This window comes from Lagenorhynchus albirostris, chromosome X, assembly GCF_949774975.1.
Source record: "Lagenorhynchus albirostris chromosome X, mLagAlb1.1, whole genome shotgun sequence".
In the NCBI taxonomy this organism is placed as follows: domain Eukaryota; kingdom Metazoa; phylum Chordata; class Mammalia; order Artiodactyla; family Delphinidae; genus Lagenorhynchus; species Lagenorhynchus albirostris.
The window spans coordinates 24853852-24875316 of record NC_083116.1 but is presented as its reverse complement, the minus strand read 5'-3'; the positions used below and the strand labels follow the sequence as shown (position 1 = coordinate 24875316).

At 40.6% G+C, this 21465-nt stretch overlaps 1 protein-coding gene across 3 annotated transcripts in view; it reads right to left on the bottom strand.

The window, feature by feature from the left end:
• TENM1 (teneurin transmembrane protein 1) overlaps positions 1–21465 on the bottom strand; it is a 566015-nt gene that overhangs the window by 57977 nt on the left and 486573 nt on the right. For all 3 annotated transcript variants that reach the window (XM_060136803.1, XM_060136804.1, XM_060136805.1), the window contains one exon: positions 18571–18725. In XM_060136803.1, coding sequence (XP_059992786.1) covers positions 18571–18725 — 155 coding nt within the window. The remainder of the gene's footprint in view (positions 1–18570; positions 18726–21465) is intronic.

Sequence of the window (21465 nt, the reverse complement as noted above, 5' to 3'; positions counted from 1 at the left end):
TGCATGCCTCTCTGCAAAAGGTACCCCTATGTACAAAGGACGGAAGGGAAGATTACACAATTTCTATAGCAGTTCCAAACTTCTTGGTCCTTTTATATCTTGGTTCTGTAAATTATCACTTCAATTTTCTGTTCTGTGAATGGAAGGTCAAATACTACTACTGGTGCTGCTACTGCTCATCCTGCTAATTTATTGAGCACTTATGAGCCAGGTACTTTGCTAAGTGATTTTTTATATATCAGTATTATCTCATTTAATCCTCACAACTTCCCTATAGAGAAAAGTATCACTGTCATCTCCATTTACAGATAAAGATTTTTTCCCAGAGGCACACTTCCAGCAAGTGGTGGACCTGGGATTCAAATCCAGGTGGTCTGTTTTCCCAACCATTCAACTTTACTGAATTTTTATATTAACATTATTATGAAGGAGAATCTACCCTAAAGGCCTGATTTTTGTCTCCTGCACCCTCTATTAAAGGATTAGAGAAAAGTTTGGCTCCCCTTTGCAGTTCCAGAAGGTGTTTTCCTGCATTTGACAGAGCAAGGAGAGTAGGTCTGGACTGAATGAGCAATAAATAACATTATCCAGGAATGCATTTAAAATAGAGACCGACAATCACAGATATTACAAAATCAGAATAAACACCTTGCAGACTTATTTTGTTCTTGTGTCCTCCCATTTTAGAAAGTGTATGATGAATCAACAGAAAATATTTCCTGAAGATGCCAATTAACATCTTACATCATCCCTTATATTTGTAAAGCAGTTCATACTTTTCCAAGTGCTTTCACATTAAAAAAAGCGATGACACTTAATCAACAATTGGGTCATTTACTGAATTAGCCTTCACAAGGAGGAATAATTAACCAGCTCTAAAATTCTAATGTGTGTTTTCCAAGTGTAGTGCTGAATTGGAAATGACAGAGAAACCTCTTTTAGGTCAAGAAGTAGACAAAAACGATTTAATTTTTAAAAAATATATTGCCAGAGGGAGAGACCTTCAAGAGGCAGAGGAGTAAGAGGTAGAGATCACTTTCCTTCCCACAAATACATCAGAAATACATCTACATGTGGAACAATTCCTACAGAACACCTACTGAAGGCTGGCAGAAGAGCTCAGACCTCCCAAAAGGCAAGAACTACCCACATACCTGGCTGTGTGGCTGACAGGGTCTTCGTTCTCCAGCCGGGTGCCAGCCCTGTGCCTCTGAGGTGGGAGAGTCAAGTTCAGGACATTGGTCCACCAGAGACCTCCTGGCTCCATGCAATAGCAAATGGCGGAAGCCCTCCCACAGATCTCCATCTCAACGCTAAGACCCAGCTCCACTCAACGACCAGCAAGCTACAGTGCTGGACACCCTATGCCAAACAACTAGCAAGACAGGAACACAACCCCACCCATTAGCAGAGAGGCTGCCTAAAATCATAAGGTCACAGACACCCCAAAACACAACACCAGATGCGGTCTTGCCCACCAGAAAGACAAGATCCAGCCTCATCCACCAGAACACAGGCACCAGTTCCCTCCACCAGGAAGCCTACACAATCCATTGAGCCAATCTTAGCCACTGGGGGCATATACCCAAAACAATGGGAACTACGAACCTGTAGCCTGTGAAAAGGAGACCCCAAACAAAGTAAGTTAAGCAAAATGGGAAGAAAGAGGAACACACAGCAGATGAAGGAGCAAGGTAAAAACCCACCAGACCAAACAAATGAAGAGGAAATAGGCAGTCTACCTGAAAAAGAATTCAGAATAATGATAGTAAAGATGCTCCAAAATCTTGGAAATACAATGGAGAAAATACAAGAAACGTTTAACAAGGTCCCAAAAGAACTAAAGAGCAAACAAACAATGATGAACAACAAAATAAAAGAAATTAAAAATTCTCTAGAAGGAATCAATGGCAGGATAACTGAGGCAGAAGAACAGATAAGTGACCTGGAAGATAAAATAGTGGAAATGACTACTGCAGAGCAGAATAAAGAAAAAAGAATGAAAAGAACTGAGGACAGTCTCAGAGACCTCTGGGACAACGTTAAACACACCAAAATTCGAACTATAGGGGTCCCAGGAGAAAAAGAGAAAAAGAAAGGGACTGAGAAAATATTTGAAGAGATTATAGTTGAAAACTTCCCTAGTATGAGAAAGGAAATAGTCAATCAAGTCCAGGAAGCACAGGGAGTCCCATACAGGAAAAATCCAAGGAGAAACACACCAAGACACATATTAATCAAACTATCAAAAATTGAATACAAAGAAAAAATATCAAAAGCAGCAAGGGAGAAACAACAAATAACATACAAGGGAATCCACACAAGGTTAACAGCTGATCTTTCAGCAGAAACTCTGCAAGCCAGAAGGGAATGGCAGAACATATTTAAAGTGATGAAAGGGAAAAACCTACAACCAAGATTACGCTACCCAGCAGGGATCTCATTCAGATTAGACGGAGAAATTAAAATCTTAACAGACAAGCAAAAGCTAAGAGAATTCAGCACCACCAAACCAGCTTTACAACAAATGCTCAAGGAACTTCTTTAGGCAGGAAACACAAGAGAAGGAAAAGACCTACAATAACAAACCCCAAACAATTAAGAAAATGGCAATAGGAACATAGATATAGATAACTACCTTAAATGTAAATGAATTAAAAGCTCCCACCAAAAGACATAGACTGGCTGAATGGATACAAAAACAAGACCTGTACATATGCTGTCTACAAGAGACCCACTTCAGACCTAGGGACACATACAGACTGAAAGTGAGGGCATGGAAAAAGATATTCTATGCAAATGGAAATCAAAAGAAAGCTGGAGTAGCAATTCTCGTATCGGACAAAATAGACTTTAAAATAAAGACTATTACAAGAGTCAAAGAAGGACAGTACATAATGATCAAGGGATCAATCCAAGAAGAAGATATAACAATTGTAAATATTTATGCACCCAACATAGGAGCACCTCAATACGTAAGGCAAATACTAATAGCCATAAAAGGGGAAATCGACAGTAACACGATCATAGTAGGGGACTTTAACACCTCACTTTCACCAATGGACAGACCATCTAAAATGAAAATAAATAAGGAAACACAAGCTTTAAATGATACATTAAACAAGATGGACTTAATTGATATTTATAGGACATTCCATTCAAAAACAAGGGAATACACTTTCTTCTCAAGTGCTCAGGGAACATTCCCAGGAGAGATCATATTTTGGGTCACAAATCAAGCCTCAGTAAATTTAAGAAAATTGAAATCATATCAAGTATCTTTTCCAACCACAATGCTATGAGACTAGATATCAATTGCAGGAAAAAATCTGTGAAAAATACAAACACATGGAGGCTAAATAATACACTACTTAATAACCAAGAGATCACTGATGAAATCAAAGAGGAAATCAAAAATTACCTAGAAACAAATGACAATGAAAACACTACAACCCACAACACATGGGATGCAGCAAAAACAGTTCTAAGAGGAGAGTTTATAGCAATACAATCCTACCTCAAGAAACAAGAAACACCTCAAATAAACAACCTAACCTTACACCTAAAGCAATTAGAGAAAGAAGAACAAAAAAACACCAAAGTTAGCAGAAGGAAAGAAATCATAAAGATCAGATCAGAAATAAATGAAAAAGAAATGAAGGAAACAATAGCAAAGATCAATAAAACTAAAAGCTGGTTCTTTGAGAAGATAAACAAAATTGATAAACCATTAGCCAGACTCATCAGGAAAAAAGGGAGAAGACTCAAATCAGTAGAGTTGGAAATGAAAAAGGAGAGTAACAACTGACACTACAGAAATACAAAGGATCATGAGAGATTACTACAAGAATGCTATGCCAATAAAATGGACAAGCTGGAAGAAATGGACAAATTCTTGGAAGAGCACAACCTTCTGAGACCGAACCAGGAAGAAATAGAAAATATAAATAGACCAATCACAAGCACTGAAATTGAGACTGTGATTAAAAATCTTCCAACAAACAAAAGCCCAGGACCACATGGCTTCACAGGCGAATTCTATCAAACATTGAGAGAAGAGCTAACACCTCTCCTTCTCAAACTCTTCCAAAATATAGCAGAGGGAGGAACACTCCCAAACTCATTCTATGAGGCCACCATCACCCTGATACCAAAACCAGAAAAAGATGTCACAAAGAAAGACAACTACAGGCCAATGTCACTGATGAACATAGATGCAAAAATCCTCAACAAAATACTAGCAAACAGAATCCAACAGCACATTAAAAGGATCATACACCATGATCAAGTGGGGTTTATCCCAGGGATGCAAGGATTCTTCAATATACGCAAATCAATCAATGTGATACACCATATTAACAAGCTGAAGGAGACAAAACCATATGATCATCTCAATAGATGCAGAAAAAGCTTTTGACAAAATTCAACAACGATTTATGATAAAAACCCTCCAGAGAGCAGGGCACAGAGGGAACTTACCTCAACGTAAAAGCCATATATGACAAACCCACAGCCAACATTGTTCTCAATGGTGAAAAACTGAAACCATTTCCTCTAAGATCAGGAACAAGAAAAGGTTGTCCACTCTCACCACTATTATTCAGCATAGTTTTAGAAGTTTTAGCCACAGCAATCAGAGAAAAAAAAGAAATAAAAGGAATCCAAACTGGAAAAGAAGAAGTAAAGCTGTCACTGTTTGCAGATGACATGATACTATACAGAAAGAATCCTAAAGATGCTACCAGAAAACTACTAGAGCTAATCAATGAATTTGGTAAAGTAGCATGACACAAAATTAATGCACAGAAATCTCTTGCATTCCTATACACTAATGATGAAAAATCTGAAAGAGAAATTAAGGAAACACTCCCCTTTACCACTGCAACAAAAAGAATAAAATACCTAGGAATAAACTTACCTAAAAAGACAAAAGATCTGTATGCAGAAAACTATAAGACACTGATGAAAGAAATCAAAGATGATACAAACACACGGAGAGATATACCATGTTCTTGGATTGGAAGATGAACATTGTGAAAATGACTATACTACCCAAATCAATGTACAGATTCAGTGCAATCCCTATCAAACCACCAATGGCATTTTTCAGAGAACTAGAACAAAAAATTTCACAATTTGTATGGAAACACAAAAGACGCCGAATAGCCAATGCAATTTTGAGAAAGAAAAACGGAGCTGGAGGAATCAGGCTCCCTGACTTCAGACTATACTACAAAGCTACAGTAATCAAGACAGTATGGTACTGACACAAAAACAGAAAGATAGATCAATGGAACAGGATAGAAAGCCCAGAGATAAACCCACGCACATATGGTCATCTTATTTTTGACAAAGAAGGCAAAGACTATACAATGGAGAAAAGACAGCCTCTTCAGTAAGTGGTGCTGGGGAAACTGGACAGCTACATGTAAAAGAATGAAATTAAAACACTCCCTAACACCATACACAAAAATAAACTCAAAATGGATTAAAGACCTGAATGTAAGGCCAGACACTACCAAACTCTTAGAAGAAAACATAGGCAGAACACTCTATGACATAAATCACAGCAAGATCCTTTTTGACCCACCTCCTAGAGAAATGGAAATAAAAACAAAAATAAACAAATGGGACCTAATGAAACTTAAAAGCTTTTGCACAGCAATGGAAACCATAAACAAGATGAAAAGACAACCTTCAGAATGGGAGAAAATATTTGCCAATGAAGCAACTGACAAAGGATTAATCTCCAAAATTTACAAGCAGCTCATGCAGCTCAATATCAAAAAAACAAACAACCCAATCCAAAAATGGTCAGAAGACCTAAATAGACATTTCTCCAAAGAAGATATACAGATTGCCAACTAACACATGAAAGGATGCTCAACATCACTAACCATTAGAGAAATGCAAATCAAAACTACAATGTGGTATCAGCTCACACCAGTCAGAATGGCCATCATCAGAAAATCTACAAACAATCAATGCTGGAAAGGGTGTGGAGAAAAGGGAACCCTCTTGCACTGTTGGTGGGAATGTAAATTAATACAGCCACTATGGAGAACAGTATGGAGGTTCCTTAAAAAAGTAAAAATAGAACTGCCATATGACCCAGCAATCCCACTACTGGGCACATACCCTGAGAAAGCCATAATTCAAAAAGAGTCATGTGCCACAATGTTCACTGCAGCTCTATTTACAATAGCAAGGACATGGAAGCGATCTAAGTGTCCATCAACAGATTAATGGATAAAGAAGATGTGGCACATATATAGAATGGAATATTATTCAGCCATAAAAAGGAATGAAATTGAGTTATTTGTAGTGAGGTGGATGGACCTAGAGTCTGTCATACAAAGTGAAGTAAGTCAGAAAGAGAAAAATAAATACCGTATGCTAACGCATATAGATGGAATCTAAAAAAAAAAAAAAAAAGGTTCTGAAGAACCTAGGAGCAGGACAGGAATAAAGACATAGAGAATGGACTTGAGGACACTGGGAGGGGGAATGGTAAGCTGGGATGAAGTGAGAGAGTGGCATAGACATATATACACTACCAAATGTAAAATAGATAGCTAGTGGGAAGCAGCCGCATAGCACAGGGAGATCAGCTCTGTGCTTTGTGACCACCTAGAGGGGTGGGATAGGGAGGATGGGAGGGAGATGCAAGAGGGAGGGGATATGGGGATATATGTATATGTATATGTATAGCTGATTCACTTTGTTATAAAGCAGAAACTAACACACCATTGTAAAGGAATTATACTCCAATAAAGATGTTAAATAAAATTAAAAAATAAAATAAAATATTGAAAAAAATATATTGCCATATTTCAGAGGAGAACAGAATAAATGATTCAGAAATAGATGTTCTGGGCTTCCCTGGTGGCGCAGTGGTTGAGAGTCCACCTGCTGATGCAGGGGACGCGGGTTCGTGCCCCGGTCGGGGAAGATCCCACATGCCGCGGAGCGGCTGGGCCCGTGAGCCATGGCCGCTGAGTGTCCGGAGCCTGTGCTCCGCAGCGGGGGAGGCCACAACTGTGAGAGGCCCGCATACCGCAAAAAAAAAAGAAAAAAAAAGATGTTCTTTTCCTCAAATCTAGATATGGCAACTAGAAGAATTGTTTATTTAGTGCTATTTTGTAATTTCCAGCCATAAATGCTAATGGATCACTCCTTTACAGGTGAGTAATGTGGAGAGTCACTAGGGACTCCTAAAGTCGACTTTCTTTATGGTTCTTGGTGCTGTTGTCAAATCAGAGTCTGAACAACAGTAACTGCCATCTCATGCTGTGTGACAGTATAATTTGATTGCTATATAGTTGGAGGTTTGTGAAACCTTTCCACATGCCACTCACCTAACTGGTGGGGCGAAGGAAAACAAAAGCCAAGGTTACATGTAATGCCATATGACCTCTCTCTTCACTTCTGATTAACACCAACAATTTACAGTTGCCAGTGCTTTTCAGAAAACAAAGGTCTTTCATATTTGTTTTCTTGTTTAACTATCACAATAGCCTTAGGAAACAATACGGGGCTTTTATCCCACTTTCTATTGTTGAGGAAGCTCAGACACAGAGACTTTAAATAACTTGCCTGAGGTTGTACTGCTAATAAATGGTAGAATCTGGACTCACACCCAGGACTGGCTATGTTCTTTCTACTAGACATGCTACCTTAGTCAAAGGGAAGTGGGTGATTAGGAAATTGTCCAGAGAACTGGGAAAATATGGCTTAGTACTCCTGAAGAAGTGAATAATTGTTCCAAGCTTATAAACGTGTCTGACAGGAAGTTTGCTCATTTTTAGTCAATTGTCATCACTCTCTAATTTAAGTACTTTCACATTTAAGGTTATCGATATTTTGAGCTCTTTGAGAAGAGCGTGGCTAAGTTAGCAGCGCCTTCCTGCCACGGTTGGTGTAGACTAAGCTTCCTCTTTACCTTAGAGAGTGGCACTTCCCCCTCCCCCATTTTTACGTCCATGAGCCTTTGGATCTGCGGGAGGGACTGGCTGTGACTGATGTGGGTTGACAGAGTGCACGTGGCTCAAATGAATAGAGCAGAACATTCCTGACTTAGGATGCTTATATCTGGACTGCTGCAAGAACCGACTGCCAAGCAGCAAGACTGCTGCACTACTGATGCTGTCCAGGCATGAGAATAGGGAAAGAAAGTGAGAAAATCCATTGGAGGTTTGGTCGGTATGAGTTTATCATTATTATTGTAAAAAAAAAAAAACCCACGCATAACATTTTTACCATCTTAACCTCGTTTAAGTGTGCAGTTCACTTGTGTTAAGTATATTCACATTGTTGGGCAACAGATCTCTAGAGCTTTTTCATCTTGCAGTAATGACACTCTATACCCATTAAACATTAATTCCCTCTCTCCATTCCCCTTGGTATCTACCTTGCTACTTTCTGTCTCTATGATTTTGACTACTTTATTATTTTTTTTTTTAGGTAAGAAGTTGGATTTATTTAGAGAGAAACACACTTCACAGAGTTTGGGCCATCTCAGAAGGAGAGAAGCCCCGAAATATGGCGTGGTTAGTTTTTTTTTTTTCATTTTAACATCTTTATTGGAGTATAATTGCTTTACAATGGTATGTTAGTTTCAGCTTCACAACAAAATGAATCAGTTATATATATACATATGTTCCCAGATCTCTTCCCGCTTGCGTCTCCCTCCCTCCCACCCTCCCTATCCCACCCTTCTAGGTGGTCACAAAGCACCGAGCTGATCTCCCTGTGCTATGCGGCTGCTTCCCACTAGCTATCTACCTTACGTTTGGTAGTGTATATATGTCCATGCCTCTCTCTCGCTTTGTCACCGTTTACCCTTCCCCCTCCCCATAGCCTCAAGTCCATTCTCTAGGATTTTGACTACTTTAGATACTGCATATGAGTGGACTCATACAGTATATGTCTTTTTGTGACTGGTCTATCTCATTTTGCATTTCCTCAAGTTTCATCCATGTTGTAGGATGTGACAAGGTTTCCTTCTTTTTAAAGGTTATATAATATTCCATTGGCTGTATGTACCAGATTTTCTTTCTCGTGATATGTTTTAATACCATCCAATTCATTATTTGGTGGTCACTATAGAAGTGGTTGATTCAGGGACTTCCCTGGTAGTCCAGTGATTAAGACTCTGCACTTCCACTGCAGGGCACATGGGTTCGATCCCTGGTTGGGGAGCTAAGATCCCACGTGCCACAAGGCAAGGCCAAAAAAAAAAAAAAAAAAGTGGTTGATTTAGTTGTTTAAACTAACCAGCCAAATAGGATGAAGTAAATGGTTGGCACAAGGGCTGTCAAATAACTTTTTTGGTTTCATTTTACTACTCCCTGGGCCTCATTAATCTGCTCTTTGAGCCATTCTCCACTCCCTAAACTTCTCTTATCCTTTCTGTCACCTCTCTTTTACTCCCACCTAGCTGTCCCTGCTGCCCACTGGCATTGCTGGCTCCTGATAGAGGTGTTTACAGATATTTCAGATTAACTTGCTTACATCTTCCCTGTTTGCCATTTACCGGCAAGTCACTCCTTCCTTCCACCGCACATCCCTTGGTCTGAATTATCTGGAGTTGGCCACAGACAGTTTCTTTGCTTTGACAGTGAGATAGGTTCCATAGTCACTAAGGCCTTGGGAGGGGGTGGTGGAGGGGGTGGAGGTGGTGAGATTTTCATCTCTGGTGCCAAGAACTTTTAAAGTAAACTTTCTTTTTTTTTTTTCTCCCTGGGAAACCCCTTTATTCAAGCAAACTTATTATAATTCATATTTTCTTGATTCCCTACAGAGCTTCACAAAATTCAGAAGTCTGTCCCTGCAGGGAATTTCACTTGTAATGGCCTTCATTCCAAAGATATAATTCTGTCCTCTTTCAGTGTGCACATGGGAGAGTGATGGAAGTGCACGAAGAAAGGCAAGTAACCCCTGAAGAACTTGAGTTTCAGTAGCTTCCATATCACTCAGGGTGATGGAGGATGTTCTGTAGAAATGAAAAGGTTGGCAGGGGAGAGAAGAAGAGACAATGAGGCACATTAGGCAAGAGTTTAAAAAGGGGAAAAGAAGGTGCCTTTTCTGTACTAAAATGACTGTTTCTTTTCTTTGTTCTCCCTGGATTGCTGTAACTTTTCATGCATGAATGTTATTATATATAGTTTTTCAAAACAACAGGAAATGCTGAATCCACTTGTATAAAATCGAATTGACATGTAGCTTTCAAAGAGGAGGCTTATATTTCTCCTTCTATCCCGTTGTGGTTAGGGTATCTGAGACTTGCAAAAAGTTTAAAGAACAATAGAAAATAGCTTTTCCTCAGGCACACAGAGACCTGAAGTCTTTCAGGGAAGGCAAAGGTCCTCGGCTTGGGGCAGGTGGTATAATGCAGATGGATGAGAGAGAGGAAAGTTTTGTTTCCTCTGTTAAACAGAATGACCACAAAGAACATTGAGTCAAAGTTACTAAAGTCCAAGATGGGTGAAGGGACTGTAAAATAGCACCAAACTTCTTTAAACTGAGTTCAAGTTCCCTGCACAGAAAGAATTACCTCTTAGAATTGCAAACGAGTTTTTAGAACCAAGTTTTACAATTACTGAGAAATACTGGGCAGTAGAAGATGTGTTGGACGATTAGAGGTGGTTAAACATAGGTCTGACCTCAAGAAGAATCCGAAGATGTGCCCCACAAACTGTAAGGAGGGAACCTGATGTTGATTTAGGAAAGGTCTTGGAATGGGTTATTAAACAGTTGTTTCTTAGTTCTTAGATGAGGAAATGGTGTTTATAGATACTATGGCTGGAAACAAATTATGTCAAGGGATTCTTATTTTCTTTTAAACAGAGTTACCAACTTGGTAAGGTTTCTCATGATACCTTTGTGGATGAGTTAGGGGAAATATAGGTGAGTGTAGTGGCTTTCAAGCTTGTTTTGACTGTGACCCTCAGTAAGAATTATATTTTAGACCATTATTCAGAATATACAATTGAAATAAAAGTTTCATGAAACAATACTTATTTACCCTTACCACACATGATACACTCTGATTTTTTTGTTGTTGTTCTATTTCATTTTTCTTGAAAACTAGTCATAGGCCATCGTGTTGCTTTCCTGATCCACTATGAATCACAACCCATAGGTGATAGTTCAAACAGATGGATTCACAGTGTAAGAGATGACTACACTAGTGGTGCCACGATTTCATCTTAGCCTATCTATCCATCAATTTTATCATGGATGAAGACATAGAAGGCATTCTTCAAGTCCATAGGTGACACAAGGCTGGGAAGGGTAGTGAAGATATTGGATAATAGCAGAATACAAAGATAGGGACTGAATGTAATGAGATGGAATTGAATACAGACTAACATAAGATCCGGTACTATGATGTATGTGTAGTAAGGGTAAGTCAGTATTGTTTCATGAAACTTTTATTTCAACTATATATCCTGAATAATGGTGTAAAATATAATTCTTACTGAGGGTCACAGTCAAAACAATCGAAAAACCAACAGTGCAAGTACAAGATGAGGAGATGGGGATGAGAGACATGTGAATTTTTAGTCCTCTGTAATCACATCGTACGTCAAAAGTGTCCAAAAATCCAACTCAACTTTAACTGTGGTTTCTTAACCTGTGCTCTTTATTTCCCTAGCATTTTGCCCAAGTGCTTTGGGGGTTGCCATGCAAACTACCACTGGGTGGGAGTGAGCTTGAATAGAGAAGGTTCTAGGATACTACTTCTTGTTTGAATTTGCTGTTTGTATCAGTTTTATAAATGGGGACTTCTTCTGTTTGAAGTAAATGTTCTTTGGCAAAAGTCCTTCTGAAAACCACCATGCAAAATGTCCCGAAACAGAGAATACAGAAAGAGGGTTCTGAGTTAGAGCACATCTGGATTATTTTACTCATTTCTGGAAGCCTCGCTTTCAAAGAGATATTGATAAATGGGAACATGTTCAGAGAAGAATGAGGAGAATGGTGAAGGAACTCAAAACCGTGGCAAGTGAGGTACAGTTAAATGAATCAGGGATGTGACTTAGGAGGCCTGAGAGAGTTGTTCACATATATTGAAAAGGCTGTCATGTGGAGAAGGCAGTTTGGTATAATAGTTTGGTGAAAAGAATGTGAACTTTGGCATCAGGTCAACCAGGTTCAAATTTCAACTCTGCCACTTATTGGTTGTGTGACCTTGACCAAGTTTCTCAACTCCTCTGAACCTTGTTTTTCATGTTTATTAAAAATAGGGGAACATAATACTTCCCTTGAAGGACTGTCATGAGGATTAAATAAGATAATATATATGAAAGTACTCAGTATAGTGCTTGGTTCACAAATATATTTATTTCATAGAAGACAGATTAATTCATACCACGAGGCCTAAAGAGTTGCAGTAAAGACGAGATGGTGAAAGTTAAAGGAAGATTAAAAAGTTAGAGGGATCCCAGAAGAGTTTTCCATCAGTCAGAGACATTCAAGGATGGAATGCGCTGCTGGGGAAAGGTAGTGAGTTCCCTATCCCAAGAGGCATTTGAGGAGACGCTGGACTATTACTAAATGGTGAGAATATTCTGGAGGGAATGACTGGGGAGAGGAGGAGAATTCCCAGTAGACTAGCTCACTAGATTGAATGCATGGGGTCAAGGTTGGCTCCTCCAAAGAACCAGATACTGTTCTTCTTTCATAACCATGAATGATGCCTCCTTCCACTTGTTAGGCCCATCGGACAAATGAGTGCTTTGGGGAAGCACTTTGTAGTATAAAGATGATCCAACAAACATATACGGAGGACTGGTTATGTATTGGATACTCCAAGTGTGCACATTATGGACAGTGGGCCAACAGGATTATCTGCATACAAGAGGTCCATGGTGCTCGTGTATCTGCTATTGGGCTGATTTGGGGGAGAGCACTGGGCTGGCCCCAAGGAGTAAATCAGCTCTCAAATTTGCTAGCACACCAAGAGACTTGGTCTAACTCCCAATTCCATTCTAGTCAGGCACGAGATGGAAGTGAGTTACCAGAACAAGATGATTCAAAAGTAGCAACGGAAATAAAGAGCCCAATCTCTTCATAATCAACTCATCTCCTGAAGTGAAAGGCCTGGTTGTTTATAGCAGTGCTGACAATGGGAAGTTATGCTTCAGAGTTTATACCGAGAGTTGTTTCACATTTCAGTAAATCAAAAAAAGATATTGATTTTGAACAAATGGCTGATTTTATTGTCAAAGCAAATTTCATTTCTTGAGATGATTAGATTTTACTAAACTCTTTCCTAAGTGCCACTAAACACACATTCTGTGAATAAACAGCATATTCCTCAACCAAATGACATTTGTCACCCACTAAATACAATTATATTTGGTCATCTCCAGTTGTCATTGAAAATGCAGAAGTGGGAAAATTGCACACTGGGAGTCAGAAAGTTTTTGCTCAACTCTTGGCTGTATGACTTAATAACTCTATGGTCATAGCACAATACATAATCCTTCTGACTACCAGTTTTCTTCTCTTTAGATGGGGAGGGTGGCTTCTTCTCTCAAGGGTGGTTGGGTCGTGGAGATAAAATGGAACAATGTGAGTAAGATGCTTAGCATAGTTCCTGGCACATAGTAAGCTCTCAATAAGTAGTAGCAGTTATTATTAGAATTAACAGAAGGAGAATATTCATAATCTGTTGAGGATTAGGGCACGCTTTTGAGGATTGATTCTTCCCAGGGGCTCCGGTTTGCCTCAGAAAAGAACAGAAAACAAAGGCATCACGTCCCAGCTTCCAAAGGTATTATACTATGCTAGCATGAATGGGCCTTCCCATGTTGGGGACTTTTTTTGTGTGTGTGTGTGTGATTTTAGTTTCCCGACCAGGGATCGAACCCAGGTCCCCCAGGCAGTGGAAGCGCTGAGTCCTAACCACTGGACAGGCAGAGAATGCCCAGGACCTTTTGGTTTTGAAATGTAGGGAGAGTAACAAGGAATTTTAGCAATTGGGTTATATTTCTGTAGAGAAACCTTCATGATGTTGTAAGGGCCCTTGAGAAAACAGTTGATCCATCTTCCTGATTCCAGAGAGGCCTGTATTCCAAGCATTCATAGATTACTGCTATCCAACATTTGCTTTAAAAGTTTCAGAAGGTGGGGATTCTATAAGATCTTTGGATAATGTATGATACTGCCACATTGTCTTAGAATCAGTAAGCTCTTCATAAGGTCTGATTCAAATCTTCATGCTGCAGCACAGGCCTCTATTTTTTCTCTTGCCTCTGCCTGTCAGCAGAATCTGTGTGCTCTCATTTAGACATTTGTCTCTACCCTCACCCATCAATATATTTTGATTTACTGAAATATAAAACTGAGCACTGTAAGCTCAGCTGGATCACTGTAAGTACTACTATAAACAACTGGGGCTTTCCTCTTGGAAGGTGTTATGAAGCTCCCTATTCAGCTTTCTTCCTTCCAGCTCAAGACAGTCCATGTTCTTAAGCAGAGTCATGGGAAACCTAAGTCCCCAATCTGCCACCATTGTCTAAACAGACAGTGGAAACTCTGTCCGTAGAGGCTGAGCACCTGGGAAGCCGTGCCACGCGCTGGCTTCCTCCCGGTAGACACTTTGACCCAGAGCATTTCCTTTGGTGTCTTCCAGCTTTTGTCCACCTGTGCCGCACCTGGGTGCTGATTTGCTTCAATGCCAGATCCTCCCCCTTCCCAGCCAAACATCTCAAAAGAGTGATCTATTTTCACTTTCTTCACTTCCTCACCTCCCACTCTACCACTGCAGTCCAACTCCAATTAAATTGCACTGTACCAAAGGCACTCTTATCAGAGTCACGAATGCTGTCCAACCAAATTGCTTCTTAAAACAACAACAGGGCTTCCCTGGTGGCGCAGTGGTTAAGAATCCGCCTGCCAGGGCTTCCCTGGTGGCGCAGTGGTTAAGAATCCGCCTGCCAGGGCTTCCCTGGTGGCGCAGTGGTTGAGAGTCCGCCTGCCGACGCAGGGGACGCGGGTTCGTGCCCTGGTCCGGGAAGATCCCACATGCCGCGGAGCGGCTGGGCCCGTGAGCCATGGCCGCTGAGCCTGCGCGTCCGGAGCCTGTGCTCCGCAACGGGAGAGGCCACAACAGTGAGAGGCCCGAGTACCGCAAAAACAACAACAACAACAACAAAAACACACCTTATTTTACGTGACCTCTAAGCAGCATTTGATATTAACCGTTCCCTTTTGAAAAGCTTGCTTCCCTTGCATTTTTGGACCACATGCATTCCTGGTTTTCTTCCTACTTGTCGGGTCTCTTCATCTCACTCTCCTTTTTGTGGGTTCCTATTCCTCATTCTTCTCTTGAATATTGTTATCGTTGGAGTTTGGTCTGAAGCCTTCTCTTTTTTTCTGCTTATGTACCCTCCCTGGAAGATCTCACCCACTTCCCTATTTGCCATTACCATGGGATAAAACTGATAATCCCAAATCTCATCTCCATTTTAGGCCTTGATATCCAATTGCCTGCCAGATGTATTTACCTGAACATGCAACGGTACCTCAAACTCAGTTTGCCCCCAGATAAACCCCTCACCCAACCCTCACCCAAACCTGCTTCTCCTCTTCTTGTATTTCTTATCTCAGCGAATGGTACCACTATACACATACATCCTTAATTCCAAAATTGTCAGTCAGCAAGTTCTTTGATTGTAGCTCCAATATTTCACTAATCTGTCTCGCTTTCTTAATCCACACTGCTGATACTTTAGGCTTGGCCATTATCATTGCGTGCCTATGTAACCCGCATGAAGCTGGGCAGCTTCACGGTCAGGGCCATCACGGAGTTGTATCTCAAAGAAATATCACCTGAACAGCCAAAAAAAAAAAACTGGAAAGCAATTTAATTTGCACTGAAGTTTCTTGAAAGGGGACTAATCATTTATTTATTGATGTTTTGTCCCTGTCACACCTACATTGCTTTGACTGCCTCTTAAGTGGTCTCCCTGCCTCTAATACTGTTTCCCTCCACTTGATTCTCTATACTACAGCTAGAATGCTCCTTTAAAAATGGATTTCCATGTTTAAGACTATTTTAAAAATGCATTTTCTTGCTTAATGCTCTCATTGGCTCCCCATTGTCCGCTGGATAAAACTGGAACTCCATCACGCTTATAAGGTCCTTCACCACATTGCCTGCACTTAACTGCTTCATATTCTTTGTACCATATAGTGTCTTTTTCATATTGGTATATGTGTTAACTATGCCTGCTGAGCACTTACTATGCATGTCCAAAGAAGGTACAGTGGGAAACTCGTTGGATACATAGTTTGGCAACAGAGAGCGAATTATATATTAAACATTGTGATGTTAAATTCCAGGAAGGGAATGAGACCACAGAGAGGATTAGAAGCATTAGGGAAGGGTCCCGTGGAAGAGGTGAGGTGTAAGGAGGGTAGGGAAGGGGATTTGGACCAGCAGAAGAAGTTCCAGTCTGAAGGATCGGGGCCATGAGAAGCAGGCTCCTAATAAAAGTGGAAGGTCATATTCTGGACACTGAAGTAGACATCAGTCCAGACTCATTGTCCTGTGCCGGCCTAAGAGGAAAAATGCCAGATACTCTTTAGGGTGCTTGAAGCACACAACACGAAGAGATGGCCAGCAGCGGAGATAGAAGCCAAATAATTTGGACATGAAGCCTGATTTCTCTCCCAGGCTGTCCTGCTGGTTTCGAACATGTACCCTGACCCACCCCACTTAACTCTCCATCTCCTCCCCACCTCCCCCCCCCCCAAAATGACTGTTTTTCTCAAGCTGATGTTGTTTAAGGAAAAGGGAAGGGGGATACTGTCAGGGAAACTGAGGCTTGGAATGAAATGTCATAGAGAAACTGTGACTCTGTCTCCTGTTCAGTGGGCTGCACTCTGCATGCCAACCTGAAAGGGATGAGGTAGCTTTTACGGCGGCAGTTATGGCTTACGAGGTGTCGTGTGAAAAAGGACCCTTCTCACGGTGATGAAGATCCTATGTTTGCTCTATTCAGACAAAGAATTCTCTTTTCAGCATAACTTTCCACACCGAAACACATAAATTGTTTAGAGCTGACTGACTGCAATACTAAGTGTTCTATTTTAAAACTATTCCCACAAGTGAATCATATACGCGCATCTTCTCTCTTTCGTCCCCCTCCTCCATATAAACACATTCACGCCCTTCCTCGCCGCCATAAATAATGCTCCTTTTGCTTGCCTCCCGCAGGACTTTGCATCGTGGAAAGTTAGGCTGCTCTAGGACTTGATAGCCTGATCCACTCTTATCTCTCTTAAAGAGGGTTCAGTCATTTTGTCAGTTTTCCAGGCCTTCCAATTCCGATTTTATTTTTGTAGTTGACTCTATTTGACTATTTTCTGAGGTTCTGGGGTGAGGCAGGGGCATCCTAACCGTGGAGAATATTGCTGGTTGCCTACTGAAGAGTAATCCTTCATTCCTTGCTAACAGAACCCTGATTTGGGTTCTAGAATTAGGTAGCAGTCTGCTCAGGGAGGTTGACCCAGTTCCAGAGGGTCTGAATCCATTTTGGAGATCCCATTTCCCCTTTGCCAGTGACTCACTTCTGGCCAATGTGACACAAGAAGGAAATCTGCCCGCATCTTTGCCTACTTCTGGTCATCTCACTATGTGAATTAATGAAACCTTATTGTTCAAATCACTTTTAGTTAAGTGTCTTACTACTTGCAGTCAAAACCATCCTCTCTGATACACTAACCAATTCTAAAACTCTCAACTTCTACTGTGATTCATTTGAAAAGATAAATCATCTACTTCATCAGAGTCATAGATTCATGGAATGTTAGTTTGAAAGTCCGTTTGACGACTGTCTAGTCTGTTTCCCTCACTGAACATACCAACTGCTTGTGTCTGCAAACTAAGAAAGTCATCCACAAGGTGCTGGGACTGTGCTCTATGCTCTGTAATCTCTACATGTCTAATCCTGATTTTGCATAATTCTGGTAAAATCAGAATTTTGAACTCAGACGGGAACTACACTGAATTTTCCCTTTTATTCTCATTGGCAAAAGGCTCTCCTAAATACATGTAAAATAGATCTCAGAGGGAATGTTGCTTTTACTTCAAAAAAAAAAAACCCCACAAAAAACCGCCCTAGAAATAGCTATTTACATAGACATGAATAATAAGTCATGCTCATATATTCATTAAAAAAGATTTCCAGACTTTAGTAGTCAGTACTTTTCCAAATGTGAGTTACTGTATTATTCAAAAATAATAAAATTACATATCTTGGACCATAGTCAATAAGTGAAATTGGCCTTACCCTCTAATTGATTCAAATTTGAGAGACTTTAATGTTCACGCCAACATTCCACCCAGTGGTACTCCCATCCTAGTTTACTCTTTTCTCTCAACTGAGTTTTTCTGAGGAGGAAAAAAGTAACTTACATAAAGAGAAACTTCTGCTATCTGGTGTTATAATGGATACACCAGGCTTCCTTTCTACCTAATTTCTGTATGAGAAAATTGTTATCCGTTTCCATGATGCCAAATGGTGATAGCGCTTGAAAACCATTGGTGCCTACCTGAGTGATGTCCATTCCCGAGTCACAGCTCAGTGGCTGTGTGGAAGTCAGACCGTTTGAGCCGATTACAGTTGTGATCACAGCATTCTCATCAATTCTCCGAATCATAGTCCCATCCACAAAGTAAATGAATCCATGCCTATCAACTGTGATGCCTGTTGGGGAAGAGCAATTGAGCATTAGTAGTCTAGAGGGCCACATTTGCGCCAAGATCAGTATTTTGAAAGAAGCCATAGAAATGAAAAGGCATTTTAAAGACATATGGATTTAATTTTGCTCAGCTCAGACAGAACAGTAACGGGAGAGGTTTGTTTGGACACACATTCACTCCTCTGTGTATTGAGAAGAAACGACAAAATGTAGTATGTGGAGAGAAAGCCAGTCTAACAATTTTGGTGTCCAGTTTTACATTTCCACCCCCTGGATACTTGCTTACTCCCACAAACAGAAAAAAAAAAAAAAAATCCTCTAAGACAAATGGGAAAAGACAGGGGAGGCAGTGTATGTTACATTTCTTTTAGAGTGCAGATGCATAGGCCGCTGCTTGTTTTCATAGTTGCATTAGAAATAACTGACTTGGAAAGCATTAAAATTATTTTCATCAATTCACTCTCAGTTAACAGAGTCTGTAATAATTCTGATAAACTGGACTGAGTTTTTTCTCTGTATTATCTGTTAAGAGGGCAGCTGGAGAGCAAAATTATGGTGTCACAAAAGGAATGGTTAAGCTTCTAGAAAAAATACAAGTCAATAAAATTCTCACAGTAGTTTTACACACTGTGCTAATTACAGTCTTGTTTCTTGGAAAATATATAAACGCAGTTAGAAGGCTGGGGTTCTAATACTGAATGCACCACTTACAACTGATGTGTGACTTTGAGTCATTCAGCCTCCTCTTTGGTAAAATATGGAAAAGATTATCTGCCTGTGATATTGTAATTTATAATAAAGAATTTTGGTCTCCGTTCTCTTTTCTAACACAGAGCTCCTAAAACTCTTGGGATTGCCTGTGGTGAGAGAGATAAAGGTGACTTCTGTTATGTTAATGAGGTGACTTTGGCTGCACTTTGGCCAAAGAATAGGCTGGTTGCCAGGAGAACCAACCTGGTGATTAGAGGATTGGAACTTTCAGTCCCACCTCCTGACCTGGGCTGGAGATTGAGTTCAAAGGCCAATGGCCAATGATTTAATCAATTATGATTATGAGGCCTCCACTGAAAACCCAGAAGAACAGGCTTTGGAGAGCTTCCATGTTGGTGAACACAGGGCGATTTGGGGAGAATGGTGCACCTGGAGAGGGCCTGGAAGCTTCCTCTCCTTTTCCCCATACCTTGCCCCATGCATCTCTTCCATCTGGCTCTTCCTGAGTTACATCCTTTTTATAATAAACCAGTTATCTAGTGAGTAAACTGTTTCTCTGAGTTAGCTGAGCCGCTCTACCAAAATAATGGAACCCAAGAAGGGAGTTGTTGGAACCTCCTATCTACAGCAGTTCTGTCCGAAACACAGGTGACAACCTGGACTTGTGATTGGCATGTGAAGTGGTGTTGGGGGAAGGCAGTCTTGCAGGACTCACCCCTTAACCTGTGGGATCTGATACTATTTACGGGTAGATCGCGTCAGAATCAAGTGAAATCGTAGGACACTCAACTGGTGTAGAATTGCTTGGTGGTGTTGTTGGTGGTTCTCCCCATGCTGGAAATTGGTCTCAGAATACCTTTTATTGCTTTACTTGGCTAAAGTGACCAACTGTCCTGGCTTGCATGGGACTGAGGCAGGGTTCAGTTTTAAACCGGCGACAGTCCTGGACAAACTAGGATGAGTTGGTTATTCTATGCCTAGGTTGTAGTAAGTATCTGATGAAATAATGCATTTAAAAAGTGTCAGACACTGATAAAGAACATATGGTTCAACTCCTGCTTCCCTTGCTACTTTGAAAATAACCACATGGCATTACTTTAAAATTAGTTTATAATTTAGTCTTTTCCTAGTTCTCCTTTATTCAGACCTTGTGAAACTCACAATGTATGTTAAAGTTAGGAAGATCTGTGATAACCAGCATGTCCTCTTAGTGCTCATGCGTGCACCCACACACACACACACACGCACAATAATTTTCCTGGCAAAGAGTGAACTCATCTAAAGACAGTTTATAAACCCAACTTAATAAACTGCCTTTAGATGAGTTAGTTCATTGGCAGGAGGTTAATATTAAGGCTCGACTTTATGATGTACTTTGATTAATCCTGATGTTCCTCATGAAGTATTAATCCTTAACATCTATGAAAGTTACAGATTCATTTTTTAAAAATAAATTTATTTATTTTATTTATTTTTGGCTGCATCGGGTCTTTGTTGTGGTGCGTGGGCTTCTCATTGCGGTGGCTTCTCTTGTTGCAGAGCATAGGTTCTAGGTGCGCCAGCTTCAGTAGTTGCAGCACGCGGGCTCAGTAGTTGTGGCTCGCCAGCTCTAGAGCACAGGCTCAGTAGTTGTGGCGCACAGGCTTAGTTGCTCCGCGGCATGTGGGATCTTCTGGGACCAGGGTTCGAACCCTTGTCCCCTGCATTGACAGGCGGATTCTCAACCACTGTACCACCAGGGAAGCCCCAGATTCATCTTAACTTTCCCTGAATGCCTCTAAAGTCATCTATGTTTTGGTGAGTTCTCCAAGGAAACCAGCGTGTCCAAACAAGGGCAATTCCATGTCAATAAGTCCCTTTATTATTTTGGGTGGCATAAAGACCTTAAAGAAGGTTTTTAAAAAGACTTTCAAGACCACGGCAGGTCAAAGGATGATGGCACAGGAACATTTCTTTCATCTCCAGAATATCTGGACTGAAGATGAATCAAGGGGTATTTCTGCTTTCTATTTTTCTTTGTGTTTTGGCGAAATC